General features: G+C 45.1%; 11 protein-coding genes and 1 non-coding gene across 12 annotated transcripts; 8 read left to right on the top strand and 4 right to left on the bottom strand.

Moving 5' to 3' along the window:
- Positions 1-236: 236 nt before the first annotated feature.
- PICMEDRAFT_71697 (hypothetical protein) lies at positions 237-2537 on the top strand (the record flags this gene model as incomplete). The annotated part of the gene is made up of 1 exon (XM_019163985.1): positions 237-2537. One exon carries the CDS (start codon positions 237-239, stop codon positions 2535-2537), a length of 2301 nt encoding a protein of 766 aa, XP_019018762.1.
- Positions 2538-3043: 506 nt separating this feature from the next.
- PICMEDRAFT_t44 lies at positions 3044-3116 on the bottom strand. Its single transcript has one exon. It is a non-coding gene; the product is annotated as a tRNA-Arg (tRNA).
- A 1109-nt stretch (positions 3117-4225) lies between these two features.
- Positions 4226-6469, top strand: PICMEDRAFT_10623 (hypothetical protein; the record flags this gene model as incomplete). The annotated part of the gene is made up of 1 exon (XM_019159700.1): positions 4226-6469. One exon carries the CDS (start codon positions 4226-4228, stop codon positions 6467-6469), a length of 2244 nt encoding a protein of 747 aa, XP_019018761.1.
- A 504-nt stretch (positions 6470-6973) lies between these two features.
- PICMEDRAFT_10622 (hypothetical protein) lies at positions 6974-9037 on the top strand (the record flags this gene model as incomplete). The annotated part of the gene is made up of 1 exon (XM_019159699.1): positions 6974-9037. One exon carries the CDS (start codon positions 6974-6976, stop codon positions 9035-9037), a length of 2064 nt encoding a protein of 687 aa, XP_019018760.1.
- Positions 9038-9381: 344 nt separating this feature from the next.
- PICMEDRAFT_71694 (hypothetical protein) lies at positions 9382-10476 on the top strand (the record flags this gene model as incomplete). The annotated part of the gene is made up of 1 exon (XM_019163984.1): positions 9382-10476. One exon carries the CDS (start codon positions 9382-9384, stop codon positions 10474-10476), a length of 1095 nt encoding a protein of 364 aa, XP_019018759.1.
- A 90-nt stretch (positions 10477-10566) lies between these two features.
- Positions 10567-10944, bottom strand: PICMEDRAFT_71693 (hypothetical protein; the record flags this gene model as incomplete). The annotated part of the gene is made up of 1 exon (XM_019163983.1): positions 10567-10944. The coding sequence occupies one exon, from the start codon at positions 10942-10944 to the stop codon at positions 10567-10569; it is 378 nt and encodes a 125-aa protein (XP_019018758.1).
- A 112-nt stretch (positions 10945-11056) lies between these two features.
- On the top strand, positions 11057-11539 carry PICMEDRAFT_71692 (hypothetical protein; the record flags this gene model as incomplete). Its single annotated transcript, XM_019163982.1, has 1 exon — positions 11057-11539. The coding sequence occupies one exon, from the start codon at positions 11057-11059 to the stop codon at positions 11537-11539; it is 483 nt and encodes a 160-aa protein (XP_019018757.1).
- Positions 11407-12697, top strand: PICMEDRAFT_15571 (hypothetical protein). The gene has a single exon (XM_019160875.1). It carries the CDS (start codon positions 11802-11804, stop codon positions 12465-12467), a length of 666 nt encoding a protein of 221 aa, XP_019018756.1. The 5' UTR covers positions 11407-11801; the 3' UTR covers positions 12468-12697.
- A 150-nt stretch (positions 12698-12847) lies between these two features.
- PICMEDRAFT_15570 (hypothetical protein) lies at positions 12848-16017 on the top strand. Its single transcript, XM_019160874.1, has one exon. The coding sequence runs from the start codon at positions 12891-12893 to the stop codon at positions 15894-15896; it is 3006 nt and encodes a 1001-aa protein (XP_019018755.1). The 5' UTR covers positions 12848-12890; the 3' UTR covers positions 15897-16017.
- Positions 16018-16237: 220 nt separating this feature from the next.
- PICMEDRAFT_58059 (hypothetical protein) lies at positions 16238-17262 on the top strand (the record flags this gene model as incomplete). Its single annotated transcript, XM_019163274.1, has 2 exons — positions 16238-16268; positions 16328-17262. The coding sequence occupies 2 exons, from the start codon at positions 16238-16240 to the stop codon at positions 17260-17262; spliced, it is 966 nt and encodes a 321-aa protein (XP_019018754.1).
- A 129-nt stretch (positions 17263-17391) lies between these two features.
- On the bottom strand, positions 17392-18345 carry PICMEDRAFT_58058 (hypothetical protein; the record flags this gene model as incomplete). Its single annotated transcript, XM_019163273.1, has 1 exon — positions 17392-18345. The coding sequence occupies one exon, from the start codon at positions 18343-18345 to the stop codon at positions 17392-17394; it is 954 nt and encodes a 317-aa protein (XP_019018753.1).
- Positions 18346-19030: 685 nt separating this feature from the next.
- PICMEDRAFT_32432 (hypothetical protein) lies at positions 19031-23488 on the bottom strand (the record flags this gene model as incomplete). The annotated part of the gene is made up of 2 exons (XM_019162766.1): positions 19031-21740; positions 21939-23488. The coding sequence occupies 2 exons, from the start codon at positions 23486-23488 to the stop codon at positions 19031-19033; spliced, it is 4260 nt and encodes a 1419-aa protein (XP_019018752.1).
- Between the last annotated feature and the right edge of the window lie 1500 nt (positions 23489-24988).

Below are 24988 nucleotides of genomic sequence, written 5' to 3'. Positions count from 1 at the left end.
CCTACACGACCGCTAGAACAGACAGATTGCGCCACGCACACTCAGTCACAGCCACAAGTTGAACATCAGCAGTGAGCCGGAAAATCTCGAAAACCTCCAGATCGTCCGCCCCCGCTCACACAAAAGGACAAATAGCAGCCAGTCCAGTAATCGGCACAGATCTGTCAGAAGCATCGTCTTCCGCCTCCTTCTTTCCCTGCCTTTTAGTTTTTCCATAGACCACTTCCTCCATCAGGATGCCTGCACCACGTTCGAAAATCACCGTCAAGGTCCTGGCCGCAGAGGGCTTGTACAAGCGGGAGATCTTCAAGTCCCCGGACCCCTTCGCTGTGTTGACCGTCGACGGATCACAGACGCAGACCACTGAAACCGTCAAGAGGACGTCCTCACCGCACTGGGACCAGTCCTTCGAATTCAACGTGACCGAAAACTCCGTCTTGATCATACAGGTGTTTGACCAGAGAAAGTTCAAGAAGAAGGACCAGGGCTTCTTAGGAGTCATCAACATCAGAATAGGAGACTACATCAACTTCAACGACCCATCCAGCGAGCAGACCGTTGCCGAAGAACTGAAAAAGTCAAACTCAAACTTGCCTGTTTCCGGGAAACTCATAATAACAATATCCCATAAAAACGGCTCCAGAGACTCCAGAGACCCAACAAACTTCATAAGAAACTCCTCTGTCAGCGACTCCACCACCCGTCACTCCGCCTCCAACTCCGCCTCCGCCCACGGAACCTCGTCAGCAGCTAGCCAGTTTCCCGGTGTCGCAGCCTCAAACTCCTCGGCAACATCCAGCTCCAACGCTAGACAGTTTTCCTCTTTCGAAGACCAGCTGGGCAGGCTACCTCCTGGCTGGGAACGTAGAACGGACAATTTTGGAAGAACCTACTACGTCGACCATAACACCAGAACGACGACTTGGAAAAGACCAACCTTAGATTCAAACGATAACCACAAGCCTTCAAGTGCAACCATATCATCTAATAGCAACAATAATAACAACAGCACTGTACCTGTATATGGAAGCTCAGGCCAAAACATAACAGAAGAAGAGGCTTCCACGCTTGAAGCCACCGGTCAAACCGTACCAGGATTGGGCGAATTACCTCCAGGCTGGGAACAGAGATTCACACCGGAGGGAAGACCTTACTACGTCGATCATAACACTCGAACTACTACTTGGGTCGACCCAAGAAGACAACAGTTTGTTAAAAGCTTTGGAGCAAACTCAGGCTACAACGCTCAACGATTATCTGCAATGGGACCATTACCAAGTGGTTGGGAAATGAGACTTGCCAATACATCAAGAGTGTATTTTGTTGATCATAACACTAAAACTACCACTTGGGATGATCCAAGATTGCCTTCCTCCTTAGATCAGAACGTTCCTCAATATAAGCGTGATTTTAGAAGAAAGCTGGTTTATTTCAGATCCCAACCAGCTTTGAGAATCTTACCAGGCCAATGTCATATTAAGGTCAGAAGAGATTGCCTATTGGAAGATTCATTCAGAGAAGTCATGAGACAAACACCAGAAGATTTGAAGAAGAGATTGATGATCAAGTTCGAAGGCGAAGAAGGTTTAGATTATGGTGGAGTCTCGAGAGAGTTTTTCCAACAACTCTCGCATGAAGTCTTCAACCCTGCATACGGTCTATTCAAATATGCATCCAGTGACAACTATACGTTGCAAATCAATCCAAACTCCAATATCAACCCAGAGCATTTGAACTATTTCAAGTTCGTTGGTAGAGTGGTTGGATTGGCAGTTTTCCATCGTAGATTCTTGGACGCATTCTTTGTTGGTGCAATGTACAAGATGATGTTACGGAAGAAGATTGTATTACAGGATTTGGAATCCGTCGATTCGGAAATGTACAAGTCCCTGTGCTGGATGTTGGAGAATGATATCACAGATATATTATACGAATCGTTCAGCGTTGAGGAAGACAGATTTGGTGAAAAGGTTACTATCGACCTAAAGCCAAATGGTAGAGACGTTGAAGTTACAAATGAAAACAAACGTGAGTTTGTAGAATTGAAGACAGAATGGATTATCTCTAAACCAGTTGAAGGCCAATTCCGCTCATTCATGGAAGGTTTCAACGAACTAATTCCTCAAGAACTTGTTCAAGTCTTTGACGAACGTGAACTCGAGTTGTTGATTGGTGGTTTGGCCGAGATCGACATCGATGACTGGAAAAAGCATACAGATTACAGAGGCTATCAAGAAAGTGACGAAGTCATCCAATGGTTCTGGAAAGCAGTCAGCGAGTGGGAAAGTGAGCAGCGTGCGAGGTTATTGCAATTTACAACGGGTACATCAAGAATCCCTGTTAATGGTTTCAAAGATTTGCAAGGTTCAGATGGCCCAAGAAGATTCACCATTGAAAAGGCAGGAGAAATCGATCAACTACCTAAGTCACACACTTGCTTTAACAGAGTCGATCTGCCACCATACAAGGATTATGATGCTCTGAAAAAGAAGTTAACGATCGCCGTCGAAAACACTATTGGGTTTGGTCAAGAATGATTCAGTCATTGTTGTATGTTTTTTTATTTTCTCTTTTGCCAGTTTGGTTCTCTTTGTTCTTTTACACTTATATAATATACTTATATCTTTGTTTCACGTCATCATTATTTTACTCTTTTTTATATTTTTCCGTCTATATTATTATTATAACTACCCTTATCCTCAACGCAATAAAAATACTTGCATAGTGCTTTTGACTCTTGTTGAATGTTTACCATCCTGTACATTTCTATTTATCGTCTTGGAAAACTCATTTTTATCGCAATACTTTCTTAAATGTAAAACTCAAGCCTTTGAGGTTTCCAGGTAAGAGGCAATTGGCAGTTTTCTTAAGATACAACATTTTGTTGCCGTTGTAAGTTGTAAACCTCATTTTTCTTAGTTAGCAGCCTTTTGGATTTATAACAAGCGTTCCAAAGAGTTGAGTTAAAACTTTAAAGGACACAGCTTAGATTTGGGGCAAGATTGATGATACCACTGTCAAGAAAAATATAAGCTAATGCCAGCACCCATGCTGGGAGTCGAACCCAGAATCTTTTGATTAGAAGTCAAACGCGTTAACCATTACGCTACACGGGCATTGCTTAATTGTAAACCCCTCACTTTTATGATGGTAAAGACAAAAGAAAAGAAGGGCAGAAGACTATTATTATTAGGCACTGAAAGTAGAAGCAATCTAACTATCTGGTGATAAATTTTTGATGGCCCATGAGAAGGTAAGGGAGCTTTGAGATAATCAACACCTCAATAACAATTTTATAAGCTACCAGGCAATGGCTAAAAGCCACCCAATTTAAATTTACAGCTGTTTGTGTTCTTGGAGACACCAATCCGACCGACAGAACGGAAAAACGATTGATGTACTATGATGCACAATTAATTTGTTATTCCCCAAGCCTTTGATGAAACAAGGTCCGTAAAGAAAGTTGCTCGAGATATACCTGTGTTCCGAACCTTCGATCAACTCGCATTATTGTCAAATCAGTCTATAATATACCACTGATCTTCACTCCATAATTGTTAGTGCATAATATATTAGGGATACCAACTGAAACGACTGCTATTAACGGTGATAGTAACAAAACGTCGTATCGGTTGAAAATAGGTGTTAGAATGTGTGGAGATTCAAGCCAGTCTCCAATTATAAAGTACCCCAAACTATCAATGCAACAACACAAAATAAAGAAAAGTAACTATTATGCACGACTTCAAACGACTATGCTCAAACGTTGACAAAAAGCTTCTTCAAGTGAAACTCGTGGCATTATTCATAGAATCTTATACGTAGGTCAGGGGTTGCAAGAAAGGTGTCAATCAATGCAAAACTGAGAACCTTGTTTGCACGACGATTTTGGCCTCAAAATTTTTTGCACTCGTTGGCAAAACAAGATTTCAGTATCAGATTAAAAGCTCTTTACTTGCCACTGTTGTCGTGTAATGGGTTCTTTGAGGTAGCGAGTATGCCTTATGGGTAGAAAGGTGAAAAACGATTATACTGTATTTTTATCAAGGCGAAAGAAAATTTGCGTTTGAATTCACTCGGAGAAAAAAAAGAGAGTGCGTAAAGAGGGTTTCTGCCGGATCATAACTTAAGCGTATTAAGGAATGAGCTACTTCGATTAATCAAATGTTTATAGTTTAATATATGCTCTCTTGACGACGAAACCAATGCCACAAGCTAGATTACGATGTCTAAGATAAAAAAGATAGATCAGTCCGTCTGCGGCTACATGCAGAGCCAGGTCAAGATCAACACTTTATCAGACGCTATCAGGGAGCTCACACAGAACGGAGTAGATGCAGGAGCAACTAATATCAAAATAAACGTAAAAGTCCAGTACGCAGAAACAACGGTTGAGATAGATTATACCGATGATGGCGAAGGAATAGGTCCGGAGTCGATGGAAGTTTTAGGAAAAAGATTTTTCACTTCAAAGCTAATTTCAAACTCCGAAGGGCCAGATTGCGATCTTTCCATGCTCCAGCGGTTGACTACCTTTGGCTTTAGAGGAGAGGCGTTCAACTCTCTGTTAAATATATGCAGCTCTGTGCTTGTAGTCTCAAGAGTGAAACACTACAATAGCGGCTTCAAAGCTTGTTTTCAAGGAGATGAACGAATTGGAAACATAGTGAAGAATAATGGCCCAGTTCCTATCGGAACCAGCATAAAGTTGATAGGATTTTTTGATCCTGTAATTGTGAGGAAAAATATTTTATTAAATAATATTGAGAATAGATGGACACAGGATACTTTCGAAATCAAAAGAATGGTTCTAGACAGCCTAATTAATAAACCCTGGATAAAGGTGAGAATAACGAGGCAAGAATTCAAACAACTGAAATGGGTTAGTAAAGTATTGGTCGACAAAGCCTCCACGTTCACGGCAGAAAAAGTTTCTTTCCAATCTCAAATGAGTTTGTTCAAGTCTATTTTTGGAGAAAAGACTTGTGAAGATTATGAACTTTGCAAGGTACAGCTTAAAAATATACAATTAAAAGCTGGAATTGGCTTATCATCACTGCAGACGAAGAGCTATCAATTTATATACTTGAACGGTCGCCCATTTATAAGTGAAGAAATGGTAAAATATGTCAATCGGCTTTTTCAAAAAAAATATGAGTTATGGGGCCATAACGCCAAGAATTCACGGGTGAAAAGCCCCAGCAAGAAATCGTCAAGCATGTATGGGAGACCATATAGTGTGAATCCCGTATTTGTTGCCAGTTTTAGTGCTCCTATTAATATATCGGAGTTGATGCAAGATCCCAGTAAAGCTTGCTATACAACCAAGAACATGAAGATTTTACTGTTCCTGTTCACTAAAGTGATTGAAGTTTACTTTGGAATTTACAAAAAGAAGAGAAAGGGAACCACCGAAAAGGAGCAAGCCAAAAGCACTGTTAAAAGCAAAAGACAGAAAGTACAAGAGTATGCGGTTCTTTCGTCTGATTCAACAGTTTCCAAATTCAAGAAGTCCGAGTTGAATGGCAGGCTAACTGACACAAACCCAGCAACCATAGAGGAATTTCCAAGAAAAATGCATGACTTCAACAAAATCACAAATAAACTCGCCTTAAAAGAGCATTTCCGTACCATGGATCAGCCCGGACACGGCAAAAGGGAGGAGGGACTGGTAGACGAAAATAATATCGGTAGCCACTGTTCGAACTGCTATAAAGTACAAAAACAAGACAGCTTAAAGAGGCAGTCCTTCTTTTTTAATAACATCGACAAGGTTGTTTTAACGAGGGAAGATTTGCGGGAGTTCCACGTGATTGGGCAGGTTGACAAGAAGTTCATCCTCCTCAGGCTGCAGAACCGTATTGTAGGATTTGACCAGCATGCCATAGACGAACGGATCAATGTGGAGAGGATGTACATGCAGTTAATTGAACAGTGCATGTCGGGCGGCGAGAGTTCGGAGCTGGAGGACAAAATTGCCTTCGAAACCAACGGTGTAGAGTGTGAGCTTATCGCAAGGTACGAAGAAACACTCGCTTTCTGGGGGATCAGGTTCGACAGGGACTACACCCATATTACACATTTGCCATCGCTGATCCTGAGCAAGTTTATGAAGATTGGCTTCAGCGTCTTGCGGAAAGGCGTTGTAGAGTTTCTGTACAATTTGGGAGAGAGCAAGAAGGTTGCGTTCAAGCCGACGGAAACTGGTAAGCCCCGTGGCGCAGGGAATCCCTTCTGGTGGGTGAGATACGTCTCGCATATGCCGGATATCTACAGGGAAACCATCAAGTCCAAGGCTTGCCGTTCCTCCCTCATGTTTGGAGAGCAGCTCAGCAACACCCAGGTGACGGACATTGTCCGGCAACTTCAGCTCTGCTACCAGCCGTTTGAGTGTGCGCATGGGCGGCCGTCACTTTACCCGATATGCGGGATAGACGCTGGCGGCCACAGAGTAGAGCAGTCAAACTGACTAGTCTGTGCTGCCGGTTCGTCCCATCCTGCTCTTTCCCAGGCCTGCATCTGAAGACCTTTCTCCGCAGGCCCCCCACCTCCCACACGGCAGATGACCCAGCCACTCTCCCACCGCCCCACGCAGCTGGAGAATGAGAGCTCAGCGAATTTTATCTCAAATTGCCCGTCCTCGCGGACCACATTGTTTGCGGTATCGTCACCAGTTGGTGGTGACACTGCTAAATTGAGGGGGAGGCCATCATGCACAGCGTTCTGAGGGTCGTTCTCCCTCTACCATTGCACAGGGCCTGTAGCGTGTGCAGAGTTGCAAGAGGTCAAGGAGGATCCACAAGAACCGGTTGTTCTTGTATTAGGCTTTACACGTTTGTTTTCCGCTGTGTTCCCTGTCCATTCGTTCTGAAACACCCCAGTTGAGGCTCCGTCGTGAATTACCCCAGATTATTATAGCAAAGGTTAGGTTTGCCCCCCATCCGTATCACATCGTGCACTAACAAAGAAAATAATGACCAGAGATATCAAGAACCACTACCTGTTTGAAGTGGCTACAGAGGTCGCCAACAGGGTTGGTGGGATCTATTCGGTTTTGAAGTCGAAGGCGCCAGTGACCGTGGCCGAGTACAAGGAGAAATACATGCTTTTAGGCCCGTTGAACTACAAAAGTGCGTCTGTTGAGGTCGAAGAGTTGCCTGTGACAAACAAGGCATTGAAAGAGACATTGGACTCGATGGAGAGCAGAGGTATCAAGTACCTGTACGGCCGGTGGCTAATTGAAGGAGCCCCAAGGGTCATCTTGTTTGATCTTGGCTCTGCAGCTTACAACATGAACGAGTGGAAGACTGACCTTTGGAACATTGCGGCGATTCCGACACCCGAAACCGACACGGAAACGAACGATGCTGTTCTACTTGGTTATTTGACTGCGTGGTTTATTGGCGAGTTCAGCTGCCACCAGACGGAAAAGGCCATCATACTTCATGCCCATGAGTGGTTGGCAGGTGTCGCCTTGACTCTTTGTAGGCAAAGAAAAATCGACTGCTCAACTATTTTCACCACCCATGCAACATTGTTAGGTAGGTATCTATGTGCTGGCTCTGTTGATTTTTACAACAATTTGGACAAGTTTGATGTCGATTACGAGGCGGGCAAAAGAGGCATCTATCACAGATATTGCATTGAAAGGTCTGCAGCACACGCAGCCGATGTCTTTACCACCGTTTCCCATATCACGGCATATGAGAGTGAACATTTGCTCAAGAGAAAGCCAGACGGCGTTTTACCAAACGGTTTGAATGTCGTGAAATTTCAAGCAGTACACGAGTTCCAAAACCTGCATGCCGAAAAGAAGGAGAAAATCAACGAGTTTATCCGAGGCCACTTTTACGGCCAGCTGGATTTCAGCTTAGACAATACGCTGTATTTCTTCATTGCAGGCCGTTACGAATACAGAAACAAGGGTGTTGATTTCTACATCGAGGCTTTGGCAAGATTGAACCATAAGTTGAAGGCTGCTAATAGTAACTTGACTGTCGTTGCATTCATTATCATGCCTGCGAAAAATAACTCTTACACCATCGAAACGCTCAGGGGTCAGGCTGTAATCAGACAACTGGAGAACACAGTGAAAGATATCCAAGATGCGATGAGCAAGAGGCTTTTGGGCTGGTGTCAAAATCCTCTGCATTTCAACGATTCCAATAGAACGGAGCTACCTGTTTTGGATGACATCCTCAAGTCTAGTGACAGGGTTTTATTGAAGAGAAGAATGATTGCAATGAAGAGAGACACGCTGCCAGCAATCGTCACTCATAACATGATTGACGATTCTACCGATCCTATTTTGAATCAAATCCGTTCATGCCAGATGTTCAATAGGAAGGAGGACAGGGTTAAAATAATCTTCCATCCCGAATTCTTGAACTCTTCGAACCCAGTTTTGCCCATCGATTACGACGAGTTTGTCAGAGGTTGCCATTTGGGTGTTTTTCCATCTTACTATGAACCTTGGGGTTACACACCTGCAGAGTGTACCGTAATGGGCATTCCATCCATCACCACCAATCTTTCAGGTTTTGGCTGCTACATGGAGGATCTCATTGAAAACTCTAAGGATTATGGGATCTATATTGTCGACAGGAGAATGAAGTCTGTTGATGAGTCGATCAACCAGTTGAGTGAACAGATGTTTGAGTTCACCCAAAAGACCAGAAGACAGAGAATCAACCAAAGAAACAGAGTAGAAAGGTTGAGTGATCTTTTGGACTGGAAGAGAATGGGGTTGGAGTATGTTAAGGCAAGAATGCTTTCTTTAAGAAGAGCCTATCCTGAAGATTTCAGCCAGAACATCAATCCGTTCGAAAATGACGAAAAGATCAAGTTAACTCGTCCACTGAGTGTTCCGGGCTCTCCAAGAGACAACAAGTATGGCGCCATGACTCCCGGAGACCTCGGCACTTTGCAGGAAAGCAACGACTCCGACTATCTCAACTGGTCTCTGAGAGAGGATAACGACGAAGACGTCACTCTCAGAGGCGCTAGCGTGGCACCAAGCGACCACGAGGAGGAGTGAAGATGGAGGGTCAGTTAGTATTGTTTAGTAATCCCATTGACCCGCTACTTTCTTGCATGTTTTGTTCTAATTATGTAAAATGTATGTAGCACTGGGATGAATGTAATCCGTAGTAGCATCGAGAATTCGGAGAAGCGGCGATTACAAATTTGGACCAGCCGCCGGTTATCGGTCGCCGCGGCGCCTAAGTTGTGGAGAAAAGTGAGTGTGGTCTTATCTTGCAAAGAATGAGTAGACTGTTGAACTTTTTCTCCACTAAAGTCCAACTTCTTGTGTTTGTGCTTTATAGTTCTTCTTGATCGAAGACACATTAGGGCTGTATAACTCAAGAAACAATAAGTACCATGACTAGAATTGTTGTTGTTGGCTCCGGTGTTGTTGGGATCACTAACGCGTACTGTCTTTTGAAGAAAGATCCATCCAATGAGGTCACCATTGTGTCTCAAAACTTCCCTACTGATTTTGAATTCAAGAAAGTCTACACGTCGCCGATTGCCGGCGCCAACTGGGCATCTTTTGCAACTCCGGAGGACAAGTTTGTGCAGGAGATCGACACTGTGGGCTACTATAAGTTTCAGGACCTGATAAAAAACAGACCGGAGGCCGGTGTTACGGCACGGAAGGACATCAACTATGTGACGAAGGAGAAGTTTGCGAAAGACGGGCATGCCAAGAAGTTCCCCTGGTTTGCGTACGGCCAAATTGGTACAGACTGTGGCTTTAGAGAGCTTGACGCGTCTGAGTTTGACAACAATAAGTTTGAATACGGCTTTGAGTACGACGGTCTGGTGATTCGGACGAGCTACTATATGACTTTTTTGATCAATGAGTGCTGGAGACTTTCTGGGGCCAGCGAAGGTCCAAAGGCTCGGTTTTCTCTTCGCCGGGGTTCTGTCAAGAAGTTGTCGGAGGCCTTTGACCTGCATGCATCGGGTAGACGTGCAGACGTTATCGTCAACTGCACGGGCTTGTTAGCCCGGGAGCTAGAGGACCTTGAGCCGGAGGAACGGAGCAAGATTTATCCCGTGCGGGGAGTTGTTTACGTTGTGAAGAACACGACTGGCGTCAAGAAGGTCACGATTGTGGAGATCGACAAGGAGGACGAGAGCTTGTATTTGATGCCAAGACGTGAGGGGGAGATGATCATTGGCGGGTGTTTCCAGAAGAACGAGGAGAGCCGCTACGTGGACCCTAGCTTGCGGGAACGGATCTTAGGACGCTGCTCCTACTACTTGCCCCAATTCAACTGGAAAAACCTAGAGATTGTCCGGGAGCAGGTTGGGTTCAGACCGTACCGGGAGGGCGGGTACCGGATCGAGAGAAAGGGCCGCATTGTGCACTGCTACGGGACGGGCGGTGCCGGGTACCAGTCGAGCTGGGGGTGTGCCGAAAAGGTGCTAAAGCTGGTTTCACAGGTCGGCAGCGGCAGCAAGTTATGATGTTCGTGTCGATCGTTCTTATTGGAGCCTCTATATACGTTTATATCTGTTGAACCCTACAAAGAAAGCGCTGGGCCGGTCCGACGACGGTCAGACGACGCTGTTTCTAGCAAAAATGGAGCTGTACTCCCGTTCGGTCGTCAGCACTCTGGCGATGGTGTTTCTGCGGATGGACACTAGGCCAAGCTCTCTGTGGTGGCTGCCGCAGGTCTCGACCGCGTTGGTGACGAGCAGGTTCGACTGGTCGTCGATGGCGATGAGGACGCCCTGGATGACTCTGCCGTCGGTGATGTCGAACGTGTAGCTGTGGGAGATCAGGTCGAGCGGCGCCGCAGTCATGTCTGCGGGACGAGCAGCACGCGGGCGGCGGCTCGTGGCGGTTTCTCTTGCAAACGGCGTCCCTGCCAGGGGGCATGAGCCTTGAACGTGTGTTGCTCGGCTGGTGACGAAAAACGATTTTTTCGTCATTTTCTCGGTTTACAACGTCTGGAAAACGTGTTGCTGCTGTTTGCTTCTCCTGCTCCGCTGTCCCTGTGCAGCCACGGGCCCACACCACACCGCCAGCCACACCACACCGACCATGACGATCATCGACCACTCCTCGATCAAGCGTGTCTCACAGGACGACGGCCTCGAGAGCATCACCTTGCGCTCGGACCTCGCCGCCCGCTACACGTTTCTCAACGAGACGCTGCTCGAGGGCATCGGGGCCGTCGCCGTCGACAACCGCTTCCGCACGATGCTTGGGCTCAAGGAGGTTGTCCAGGACGACGCTGGCCAGCTCATCACCGACGAGACCGCGTACCTGCGTCGCTGGGAGCAGCGTCTCCAGACGGAGGTCCGCCAGCTCGAGCAGACCGCCGCCAACGAGCCCGATGCCCCGCACAAGACCGCCGACACCAAGGACACGCTGGACACGCTTCTTCTTGACCTTGACAGACCCTTCCCGGCCTCCTCCACGACGGCCCCCGTCGACGAAGACGCCGTCCTGGCTGCCTTCGACGCAGACTGTGCTCACGTGACCGCGGTCCTCGCCGCTCGCACTGATAACAGCGGGCGGTGAGTGACAGAAAGCGGAAGGGAGAAAGGAAGAGGCAGGAAGAAAGGCTGCTGTTAAAGAGGGGGGAGGCAGGAGAAGACGTGCTCTGCACAGGACACGAGAGTGGACAGGTGACAGCAGCAAGACACAGAACACAGATTGAAGATGAGGTACGTGCATGAAGCGGCTTGCCGCCGGCGCAGAGACGAAGCGCCACCAGTCGCCGCCGACTGAATACTGACACGGATTGTGCAGCTCGTCGAAACGGAGAATCGAGCTAGACGTAATGAAGCTCCTCATGAGCAGCGATTTCAAGGCGTCGCTCATCGACGACAACTTGAAGGAGCTATGCGTGTGTCTGGAGGGCCCGCGGGACACGCCGTACGAGGGCGGCCTCTGGAAGGTGCACGTCGAGCTCCCGGAGCAGTACCCGTACAAGTCGCCGTCGATTGGGTTCGAGACGAAGATCTTCCACCCGAACATCGATGAGCAGTCCGGCTCCGTGTGCTTGGACGTGATCAACCAGACGTGGTCGCCCATGTTCACGATCACACACATCTTCGAAACGTTCATTCCGCAGTTGCTCAACTACCCGAACGCCGCCGACCCGCTCAACGGCGACGCCAGCTCCCTCTACCTGAGCAACAAGGCGCTCTACGAGGACAAGGTTCGCACGTATGTGCGCAAGTACGCCAACCGCAGCGATGTGTTGCGCCAGTTCAACGAGGAGATGGGGCTCGAGCCTGACTCGGACGACGAGGCCTCTGGCGCCGTGGGCGCCGCCCACGAGAGCGTGTCTGGGCAGGCGGCCGGCGAAGCGGACGCCGTTCGTGCAGAGCCCCACGGCGACAAAGGCGGCGACGGCAACGACGTGGACCTCGACGACGACCTCGACGATGACTTGAGCAGCGTCGACATGAACGACGATGACGACCTGGACATGGACCTATGACCTGTCAGCCATGAGGTTTTGTTCTCCCTTGTCTCTCCTTTCCTTTCTCTTTCTCCCTTTTCCGGTCTCCCTTTTCCTCCCCTCTTCCCCCTTTTTTTCTCTTTTCCACCCCCTTTCTTTCTTTCACTTCCACGTCGCCTAATGACCCATTTCCACACAGTCCTGGTATACCTCCACATTTATAACCCCTCCTTATCTTACTTATATCGTAACCTTAGCACATCTCCGACTTAAGAAACCGCACATGCGCCACGAGCCTACGCAGCATGCGCCACACCGCCCCCGCTGCAAAACGCGGACATACGTAGTAGGTGAAGCCGAATCGACATGAAAGCAGGCTTGACAGCCAGCCGATAATCAAGCCAAGCCTTCAAGCTCCCCGGACATTGCAGACACAGCGCAAGCGGGAACCACACAGGAGCTATGGCTAGCATGGAACAGCGAGTGCAACGTGTTCCCAGGAGAGTCTCCCTCCAGGAGAAGAACAGACTCTCGGATCAGCTGCTTTCTAACGAGATGATCTCGCTGATTGTCGACCACCAACTGCTGCTCTTCAAGAACAAGTTGACAACGTTAAAGCGTGTCTATGCGCTGGAAAGAAACGACGAAAGAGAGCGCAAAATCTTGAACGATTGGATATACATCGCCAGCAGTTACTCCTACATCCTCTACGAGAACGACCTCGACTGCTGCGACGAACTGGCAGTGGAGATCTTCAGCGCATACTACCTCATTGCCAAGCTCGTGTTCATGCAGATCAAGAAGTCCGCAGACGCTTTCACCTCGATGAACAGCAAAGACTGGGCCAACATGAACATTCTTCTTACCAAATACGAAGACCTCTTGGCAACGTCTCGACACAGCTACTTCCACACGGTAGCCCAGCTAGTGAACAAGCTCCCGTCATCGGATGACGCAGACTTGCAGCAGCGTTCCAAAAGCTTGGACATCAACAACATCAGGGAAGACAAGAAAAACTCCCCCGCGGAGTTCTACCCGCAAACAGAGCTAGGTGACGACGACGAAGACGATGATAATTCCTCCACTTATCACTCCTCCGACTCGTCCTTGGACGAACTTTACCACTCCCTGCTGCAGTCCATGGACGCAGAAACACTTTTAGCCATGGACCCTACAAACGTTGTAATTTTGAATATCCAGTCCAGAAATATTCACTCCACAACTAGAAAAATCTTAACACTCGATCCCAACCTGATTGTTGAGCCGCATTATTTCGCAACTTCCGTGCTACCCTACATACAGCACGAGCATACCGTGGTTTTCTTCTCTCGTTCGGATACCGTCACAGAGATAGAAGATTCGGTCTACCTGCAACTACTAAAACATAACTTCACCAAAATCTTTTGGCTAAAAGGTGGCTATTATGCATTTAAGGCAGAATTTCTGAAAAAGCAGTCGGCAACTCCGAAACTACCGCAATTCAACGAGTACTCAGAAATACCTCGGCAATCCCGATCATTGTCCATCAATTCCTCCCCATCTCCGCCTCCAATACCAATATCAAAACCCAACATTACTCAAAGCACAGAACCAAGCATAAAAGAAGCAAGCCTTTCTTCTTATTATCAGACCAACCCCTCTTTAAATCAACAAAACTCCTCCTCACTTCTCCCCGTGGCAAACTCCAACTCAAATCAAAGATATAGCCATAGCTATTCTTCCTTGGCCGATTCTAATTCAGGCTTACCTAATGATACAAAGACTCCAAACCAACTATACACTTCTGTCGAATTTAATACGAAACAACCAACCGCACCAAATGGGAACTCAAACAATCGATCACTACAAAGTTTTTCGGAACAATTGTTCAATAACATGCATTCTCAAGATCATCATCAACAGAGCTATCAATCAGCACCCTTACCACCACCGCAACAGCTACCGCAAGCTACTTCACAACCTCCTCTATCTCTTCCTCCAATCCCTCCGGTACCAGTTGCACGGACAATTCAGCCAATACTATCCGTTCCTTCAGCACCATCAATACAGCAGGTAACTCAAGCCCCTTCACCCCAAAAACTGTACCAGTTGTCAAGATTAGACTATAAGCCTTTAGTTTCATTGAGAAATTTGGGTTCAACATGTTACATCAATTCAATGATTCAGTGTTTATTTTCCCTGAAGAGCTTCAGGCAGTTCTTTATCAATGATGATAAACTCAAAACTTATATCCGTGATCTAAATAACAGAAACTTGAAATTAACATCTGGATTTCATGAAATGTTCAACACATTTTATGACAAGTCTCCACATAACTCCCTGCCTCCAGTTGTCGATATAACTAGATTCTTGTCTATTATAGCAAGACTGAACCCTTCCTATAATATTCCCAATGAACAGCAAGATACTTCACAATTTTTATACTATATTATTGACGAACTACACAAAGAATTGAAGTTTAGTTATCCTCATGCACGCGATCTTGGGATGATTTCACCTACTAGAGACAAGGGCGATGAATTTTATGACTGGCAACTAAAAACTTTACAGAACGAAGGATATAGTGTTATTCAAAACCTATTCAACACAAAGGAAGCGGTGGTAATGAAGTGTAATCGGTGCGGGTATGTTAGTACCAGATACGACACTTCAATCATGATCCACTTGTCGTTGACAAGCACTAGCTGTTCATTGAACGATATCCTGTCTCAAAACTTTGTTCCCGAGGAGATGAGCTCCCGACTCGGAAATGCATGGGATTGTGATGGCTGTAACAAAGCCGAAAAAGAACTCGAAGAATTACAAGAAAAGTTAGAAAGAGAACACGATATTAACCTCGCAAATTCAAAACAGAAGGAAAAAGTAGAGAAGGAAAAGGAGAAAGAGAAGGAAAAAGAAAAGGGGAAGAGCAAGGATAGTTCTTTAACGAAAAAGTTCTTCAGAAGACACAATAATAACAAGAGTAAGAACACTAAAGAATCTAAGGATTCTAAAGATTTCGATAACGGTAACAATAAGGTCGAACCGCAAGAACTTACTGATTTTGCATCAAACACTTTGACTGATAAGGAGAAGCAAGAGTACAACAGGCTAGCAGACATTTTTACCAGAGAGAGGATCGCTTATAGGTCGGTTGAATTCATCGACCTACCAGATGTTTTGGTCTTATGTTTGTCATTGTTCAATCCAAATCAACAAGATGCTAAGGTTATTTTAAAGAATCTGAAATTCCCGGAGACACTGAATATGGAGTTCGACAATTGTTGCCGCGTTTACAAGCTCAATTCATGGATTGATCATTTAGGTGCAAGTATAGATTCAGGACATTATACTGCCACTGTTCCGTTCCAACAAAATTCTTGGGTAGTTTGTGATGATGAGAGATTGATGGCTACCCAGGATCGCTCTAACGGAGTTGTTCGAGACAGTAGTGTCTACTTACTCTTTTACGAAGCAGTCAGCTCATGAACTTTTCACTCTTGCCACAAATCTACACAATTAGAAACAGTCACAAAATTTCTTATATACTATGCATATTTCATAATTGTAAACCAATAAAAATAATGTTGAGATGATAATGATACACCACCAAAGATTGTAAATCCATTCGATTACGTACTCCAAAAAGGCGGGACCCGCTCAACGTAGAATTCTATTTTCCATGCAAGTTTTTTTTTTTTCTCTTTTTTAGTAAATGACACCTTCTTTTGTGTCTTTATGAACAACTATATCATATTCACCGAGAAGGTAGACAACATTTAGAACAGATATGTCCATAATCTCAATAACAACGCCATCTTTGAGTCAGAATGACTTGCAGACATGTGAGGATAAAGACGAGTCAATGCTAGATAATGTGATTGACGATGTATTAGAAAAATCAGAGAGAAAATTCATAGGAATCGACAATAGAAGCATTGTTACCCCAGGTGAGCTAATAACAGAAGATGCCACGTGGATGAGGGGACATGGTACTTACTACCTTGATGAGTGCACGTACTCATCTGTGGCTGGTATGATTTCCAAAGTGAACAAACTTCTCAGCGTGGTTCCTTTCAAGGGACGTTACAGACCAGAGACAGGTGATCACATTGTCGGAAGGATTATTGGGATTAACAATAAACGTTGGAAGGTTGAACTAGGTGCAGAGCATGCTGGTGTTTTAATGCTTGGTGCAGTGAATTTACCAGGAGGTGTTTTGAGAAGAAAAAGTGATAGTGATGAGCTCCAAATGCGCTCGATTTTGAAAGAAGGAGATTTGCTAAATTGTGAGGTGCAAAGTACGTTCAGTGATGGATCTGCAAGTTTACATACTAGATCCTTGAAGTACGGAAAACTTAGAAACGGTATGTTTGTCAAAGTCAATGCGTCTTTGATTGTTCGAACGAAAAACCATATGCACGACATGCCTGGTGGAGTGAGTGTGATATTGGGAGTAAATGGATATTGCTGGATTTTCAAAACAAAGAACAAGGTTGAAGCCGCTGGAAATAGCAACAATGCTGGTAAGGCAGAGAGTGAGTTGAAGGCAGCATCAAAGGGATATTCCATTGGAATGGGTAGTGTCAGCATAACTCGACTTGAAGAAGAAAGCTCCTGGGAAATCTACAGCGACAAGAATGACAACATAAGTGGAAGCATAAAGGAAACTATATCTCGTTACAGGAGCTGCCTGGTTGCGCTTAACTATTGTGAGATCGCCATCGACGTGAAGAGGCTTGTCAAAGCGTACGAGATAAGCTTGGGTCTTGGTGACGTCAATAACTTAGTTAGCGAAGACGCAAAGAGATCGATAGGAGAGGACCTGATCAATAGTGAGAAGATGCGAGGCTAACTCAGTTGGTAGACATGGGATTATTTCTGTTTCATTTATGCATTTACTCTAATAAATTTTTATATACACAACTATGTATAATTAACAATGCTTTCTTTTCCGGCTGGAAAACACACCTCCGAATTATCGTCATTTGTAGATCTGTTTCAAGTGAGCAAACTCTTCCTGAGGTATAACTTCACTAAACATCGAGCCTTTCGTGTTGTTGATCAATCTTTTTTCGAACTCGGTTCTTTCTTTCGTATGGATTTGACCATGGTTACGCAACGACCAGATCAAATCCTCTTCACCAGCGACGGATTCCTTGCCGTGGTAGATGACTTCAGCAACATCATGCAATATGTTGGCGGTCAAGCCCCAGCAGTTTCTGGTGCGGAGGTCCAACTCCTGATCTTCGTGTGTCTCGTCTTCAGATGCAGAAGATAAATCTTCCACCTCTTGAAGCCAATCAGTCTCCTTTTCGTTGAACACCGGAAATATAAACGATCTCAAGTTCCATGGTAAACCAGCCCACTTCGTCCTGATATGGCTTTGTTTCAAGCATTCTCTCAGTTGAACATCCTCTGTTCTTGGCTGCAAGAAGTCCCTCAAAGGAACACTGAAAACACTTGCAGACTCCCCGGGGTTAAGAACTAAATTGCTTATGCGACGTTCAGTCTGCTGAACGTCTTCACACCAGTTGATGTATCCGACACAAGGGGCCACAGCAAGGAACGTCCTGGCCAGGTAGGCAGGCATGGTTTTCAACTCGTCCAGTACAAACCCAAACTCCCGCTTCAAAATATTATTGTGTCTGGAAAGGCCGATCTCTTCGTCCATTTCTCTTCTGGCACACTGGAACTCACTCTCCAAGCCGTTTTCGGCCTTGCCGCCTGGTAGAGAAACGTGGCCGGAGAAGCTCTTCAACTTCCTCGACCGCTTCGTCAAAATGACCCGGAGTTCCCCCTCTTTACCAAGGAACAACAACACCATCACTGCCGATCGGCGAGTCACAGGAACCTTGTGCCATACGCTGAATTTAGTCTGGTCTTGGAAGAAGCGAGGCTTGTAGTTGATGAGGTTCGTCAAGTACTTGGACTCCATAGCGTGTCTTGTCACTCTGTGCTGGTAGTTCGACTTCGAGACAGGGGGTGCTGGTGGATAGGAAGCGTCCTTGTTGTTACTGAAAGAGGTGTTGGAGGTGGTGCTACTGGTGTTGTTGCTGTTGTTGTTCAGTCTCTTCTTCGAGCGGTAGACTACGCCTGGGTCAAGGTACTGAAGCGACGACGTGTTTCCAGATGCAGAAGCCACAGTGGACACAGATGCTGACGCAATAGAGAGAGGTGACGATGGTTCACCGGCAATCATCCGGGAGTAGAATGTCTTGCTGACCTGGGGTTCTCGGAGATGTTTAAAGACTATCTGGGCTGTGCTGCGAGGAGTGGAGACTAGCATTTTCAAACAGGTGGGCTTACGTCAGCAGCAAAGAGAAAAGCAGAACGGAGATGAAACGAGCTTAGTAGAGACCGTGCAGAAGCAGATCAGAAACGGAGCAGAGAGAATACAAGAGGCCACAGGACGAGAGGACGGACGGAAACGATGTGCAAAGACAGCTCCGGGCCCTGGGGCCTTATAAGGAAGTCCTGCCCCTCCTGCTGTTGTCCTTCCCGCTGGGAGCGCCGCCTGTCCAAAGGTAAATTTGTGGCGGGGAAGCACCTGCTTGTTCTGGCTCATACTGTTAATGTTTGCTTAGCTAAGCTACTACTGTATATATGTATGGACAGCATCGTTACGTGATGGGGTTCTCATCAAGTGCAACTATCTTCTTGTCGTGCTCCAACTCGTCAACCCGGGCCTTCAACATGCTGAGTTCGCCGGTCATGTTCTTCAGCAAGTCCAAGAGGTGGATGGTGTCGCAGTTGAGGACCTTGTCTTCGCCGAGGATCTGGCGGGTACCGAGGACAGTGACGCAATTCTCGATCCGCGTGATCGTGTGATCTAGGAACAGAAGCACGAACGATTCCATGTTGGACACCTTGTTGTAGATGGCGTCCTCGGACTCTTTCTGTACCTTGTCAATGAATGCGTAGAAGTGGCTCGTAGACTCGGCCCGCTGATTTTCGTTCGACCGGGACAAGAGCTTCTCCAACCGCATGGCGATCCTGCGGAGAGTCCACGCGGTCTCAACAGTGATCCCGCCCACCAAGAGCTTGTTGGACTTGTTCTGTATCTCGCCACCCTCGCTCGTGAGCACCTTCAACCTCGAACTCAATGGCTTCGGAAAAATCAACCAGATGTTTTCCGGGGTTTCCAAACCCTTCAACTTCTTGGCTCCAATGTGCTCCAGAACCATGCCGATGTTTTCGAGCTGGTTCATCTGGTTCTCAACGTCTTTGTCCTTGGCCTTGTACCCGTACGCTCTGCCCAAGTCTAGCTTGCTCTCCTTGATCAAGCGATGAATCTTCTTCACCTTCTCCATCTCCGAGTAGAAGTCCGTACTCATTGTGATCTGGCCACCGTCGGCGACCGAGCTGACTCTGGAGGCCCGGTTCACCATCGGCCCAAAGTAATCCATTCGCTTCGTAACTATATCCATCTCACAAACTGGCGTTCCCCAGTGCAAACCCATCCGCACCGACAACCCTCTGAAGATTAGATTGCCCTCGTTATCTTTGATCTCAAAACCCTGGTCGCTGGAGAGAATTTCCGCAGGCCATTCGTTGGTAGTTAGCAACTGCGACTGAACTATGAAACACCATAACAAAGCCGCAGTTGGCGTTGGGAAACTGACTATAAACGCATCACCCTCGGTCTTGACCTCGTAACCACCAATAATGCGCAATTGTCTCCGCATAATTGAATTGTGCACTTTGATTGCAGATCTCATGGCAACAGGATAATTATCCCAAAGCAATGTGGAGTTTTTGATATCGGTGAATACCATGGCCAACTCTCCCGTTGGTGGCTCAATCTCTTCATCCAATTTACGCAACGTGGAGTCTTCCGGCTTCAAGCCACTGTGATGCTTCTGCTTTGTTGTAAACTGTCTTAGCGACAAGACAACGGCCGTAACCTTCTTACCTTTGGCACCATAGGAAATTGCAAAGTCCCTAAGCTTTTCAGCTGCTCCAATTGGATTCGATTTTTCTTGCCTAATAATGTCAGCAGCAAGTTCAAAAGAAACCCTCTTCCACACTTCATTGGTACCAATTGCAATCATTTCTTCGTTTTGCGTTAGTTTGAATTTATGTATACTTGGCTTAGCGTTGATGTGTGGTATTAACTTAAAAAAACCAACAGCTCTAGAGACATCTGCAACTCCGTCCAAATAACCGTCGGTAGTGACATATCCTCCAGAATCTCTGATCCTTGCATACTCTTTAGGAGCGTATGGTTCATGTTTCGTAGTAATAATGTTGAACTCACCATCAGACTTGGTCAATATCCCCATGATATCACCGACATTAGCAACAAAAATATAGTCGTCACGAATGTATATAATCGTAGCAGAGCACCCAGATAGCCCATCTTCTTCCAAAGTAAGCTTATCTGTTGTTTTCGTTCTATGCGCTGCAGCGGAACTGAAAGTGGATGATTCATCTTTGTTGATCAAAATGCTCATCTCACTATTCATGGTCAAAAATGCCCCTCTCATACAATCTTCAACAGTTTTAGGATTTTCTGCGTTAGGATCTTCAGATAATGTTTTCAATTCTTCAGCCAAATGAATTTCAAATGTTTCTTGAATGATTTTGGAAATCTTGTCACCACCATGTTGCACTGAATTTTTTCCATCATAAATGGTGATTAAGAATTCATTTGAATTACCTCTAAACTTTTCAATAACTACATCTCTCGTGGTCAAAGAATCAGAATCACCTAAAATGTCGGAAATACCGTATCCAAATTTACCCAATTGGGACACTGTGGATCTAACTCTGACACCCACACTTTGATCAGGGACTGCATCCGTCGTAATGGTGACATCCATCAAACCCAACATTCTCAAATGTTTCAAACCCAAGAAGGAATCGAGCTTTTCACCGGTATCATTGTGATTGTGCTGTGGCTTGATCTCTAAACGCTTATTACCAGAAAAGTTCAAGTATTTTAACATCTTGTTATAACTCCAGTTCCAATCATAAGGGATGTTACCAATGTTATATTTCAACTGATTGGAACCAACATCCAAAGAAGAGAGATTCGTCAACTTAGATAGCTCTGCAGGTAGCGTTCCAAATCTATTCCCATTCAAGTTCAAGGTCTCAACATTTTGTAATTCATCCAAGTCTTCAACAGGTAGCGAGGAGAGATAATTTCCCGACAGGTATAGTGACTTCAGTTTCGAAAAATGAGAAACATATCCTGTTGGTATTTCAAAGATATCATTGTATGAAAGATTCAAACAATTCAAATTTTGAAATAAAGACAATGTTGGAAAACTTGAATCCGTTAACTTGTTATCACACAAACACAATTCTTTCAGAGAGTTGGCCAAACTAGGCACTTCCCTATCTGCAAGCGGAAGTGAAAATGAGTTTGTTTCGCTAGTTCTTCTATTAAGACGTACTGTAGGAAGAGATTTTGGCAGACTTGCTAAGCTATCTCCATTTTCATCATCATCAGCAACAGCACTTGTACTTTTTTCCCCATCAGATGTTTCATCGTTTTGAATACTCTTCAAATTTTCCAGTAACGAAGGCGTATTATAAGTATTCATTAATTTGTCAGGAGGTTCTGGAAATATATCTAACAAATTAGATGCAAGGTTCAAGACATCAAGAGACTCTAAGTACCAGATATTTTCGTTGAGTTTACCTATATTGTTCAAATGAAGGTCCAGATGTCTCAACTTGGTTAATTGCTTGATGGAATCAGGCAAATTGGTCAAATTGTTCTTAAAAATTGAGAGAAATGTCAAACTTTTCATGTTGTGAATATGGTCTGGTAGAACACTCAAATGGTTGTAGTCTAAGGACAATTTCTCAACGTTAATCAACTTAGCTGTGAATGTGCAAGAAGTTAACTTACCTTTGGAGAAGTCCACAACTTTTAGGTTGGTCATATCACACTCGAAATAAACATATGTCAATGGGTTCATGTTCATTTCGACCTCAAATAATGTGGGTGCTTTGGACCTGAACACTGAGATGTTATTCCCAGTTGCTCTGATAACTTCAATTTTTTGAGCTGACTTAAGAGAATCAATAGATGATAGTTTGTTGAAACGCAAATCTATTTTAATGAGTTGGTCGAATTCCTCAAAGAAGCTAGGCAAATCACCACTTAGCCTATTGCCAGCTATTTGTAAGACTTCCAAATCTTTCAAAGCTGAAATTTCCTCTGGAAATTCAGAGATTGAATTATAAGACAAGTCTAGCTTTTTCAATCCTTGAATTTTGAAAATTTGAGGAGGTATTTGTTTCAGTCTATTTGATGACAGGTTCAAATATTGTAAATTGGTTAGCAAGCTAAATGTTTCTGGTAACTGTGAAATTCTGTTACAGGCTATATTAAGGGTTGTCAATGTAATCAAATTGGAAATTTCGGGAGGAATCACTTTGATGTAATTCACCTCTAAATCAAGGTTGGCTAAACGTGGAGTGTAGACAATGGCCAAAGGAAAAACAGGACTACCACTTCTCGTGAATGAAAGTGTTGTTAAATTTCTTGAATCATGCATAAAATCTTTTGTAAATTCCAAAGATGGGTTTTGTGAAACATCCAATATTACCATTGGCTCTGCATACAAAAAATTTGGTATATCCTGTAAATTCCAATTATCCAAGTTGACATTTTGAGGATTGATCATTCTCTTTCTCTCTTCACTGATAAGCTCGACACCTTTTTCCTCGACGACAAACTTGAAAAGAAAACTCAAATCAGTTCTTTCAATAAAGTCCAAGTTGTCTTTCTCGGTATACCCATATAAAAATAACATTGTTCTTTGTATTCTCAAAGGCTTCTCATCTAAAGATAAAGTTCTTGTCAGACCTCCACACTTCAACACTAGCATGTGATCATCATCTTGTTTTAGAAATCTTTTTCTTCTCAATACATCCAGTATGTTTTTACATGTAGTTTCAAGAGTACATGGTAACAGTGACGATTTTTCACCTTTGAATATTCTGACAGAAGATCTAGAGGATCCTTTCAATTCCTTAACTGACTTCTTAGAAGTCACATATTGCCTGCTAGTATTGTTAGACTTGCTTATTTCCGAAGAGGCAGGCGAGGATGGGCGCATATCATATGGGGAAGAATATTTGGATTTAGAACTAGGGGGCGACCTTGAACCCTCTTGAGTTCCTGTGTTTTGTTCATCCAGATCTGGCGAATTAGAAATATAGGGTGAAAAGCTGTGAGACCTAAACTCAGGGTCTAAACTGTCTGTCCTCACTTTCCAGCTCTCTGGCGGTTTCCAAAATGCCTTATCAGATGCTACATTTGTTGGAATACTGGTGACTGATCCTACCCTTGATAAGTCAGGTGCAGCAATTTTGGAGGAAACCACATCATCTGAGTCGTCATCGTCTAACAATGAGATTCCAAACGATTGTGCTGCAGTATTGGCAGCCGACATGGGCACGGATAGAGACTCATCGTCATGAATATCTGAGACGGATTGTTTCCTCGAAGGATGATGATTGGTTGAAACAGAAGAGCGATAGTGAGTCAATGGTTGAATGTTTGTCGTGCTTGTGTTCGAAGGAGCTCTCCCTTTCTGTTGTGGAGCATGTTGCTGCATGTATGGTGTCGTGTGTGGTACCACTGAGTCATTGAAATGCAGACCATGGAGAGCATGGCTTGGCATATGGAAACCCTGATGCTTTTTCTGTCCCCCATTTGGCACTGAGGGAGTTGACCTCATGGTCGTTGTGGAGTGTTCACGATGGGTGGAAGGCTCTGGATGGCGGGTTGAGGAGCTCGTGCTTTCCTTCCTAGGGTTCAGAAATTTATTGAATAAGCTTGACCTCTTGCTTGGTTTTTTTGTCGGTTGAGCTAAGGGATCAACTTTAGAGCTCAGAAAACTAGTATATGACTTGGAAGGGTTCATAGGAACAGGGGATCCCGAAGTGCCGTGATCGGCATCCCTAGTTGCATTTTCAGCGGCATTGTTGGCAGAGAATCTTCTTTGCACATGCTTCTGGTTCTCATTTTGAGCGTCCACATCATTGTACTCACCTGGAATGTTCCTGCCTCGGTCAGATGGATCGCCCTTGAGCTTCTCCCCCTCTACTATCGTCCCCGTGTGTGGAGCATCCGCATGCAACTGCTTTATTTGTGATTGGTGAAAACTTGATGAATTTCTGGACGAGTTCGGAGATGTAGAGTTGGTAGATCCCTGAGAATCCTGTCTTTGCTGTCTTTTGTTAGCATTTACGTCCGAATCAAAGTACAGGCTCAAATTGTCGTCCGTGTATTTGGCGTTAAACCGGGGTCTCCCGTCTAGCGTCTGCCTTGGCACATCTCTGGTCGCCGTGTCGCTATTGTCCACGACGGGGGCGTCATTTTTACTCCCAGGCATTCCCTGCAAGTTTATGAATGAACAGAATCGTCTTTTAGACAACTATCAGAGTTTCTTCAAGAGAATTGGCACCCCCAAAGGCTCTTTCTAACTTGTGTATGTCTCATTCATTTTCTTTTAGCTTTTTGTCTGTCCGCATGGCTACAATTTCCTGTTACGGGAGTGGGTGGTAAGCATTATCGCGCGTGGGGCGGCGACATCTCTTTCTGTGCAGGAGAC

Source organism: Pichia membranifaciens (genome assembly GCF_001661235.1).
Source record: "Pichia membranifaciens NRRL Y-2026 unplaced genomic scaffold PICMEscaffold_2, whole genome shotgun sequence".
Taxonomy (NCBI): Eukaryota; Fungi; Ascomycota; class Pichiomycetes; order Pichiales; family Pichiaceae; genus Pichia; species Pichia membranifaciens.
Note: the sequence above shows the minus strand (reverse complement) of the source record. Positions and strands in the feature narration are given on the sequence as shown.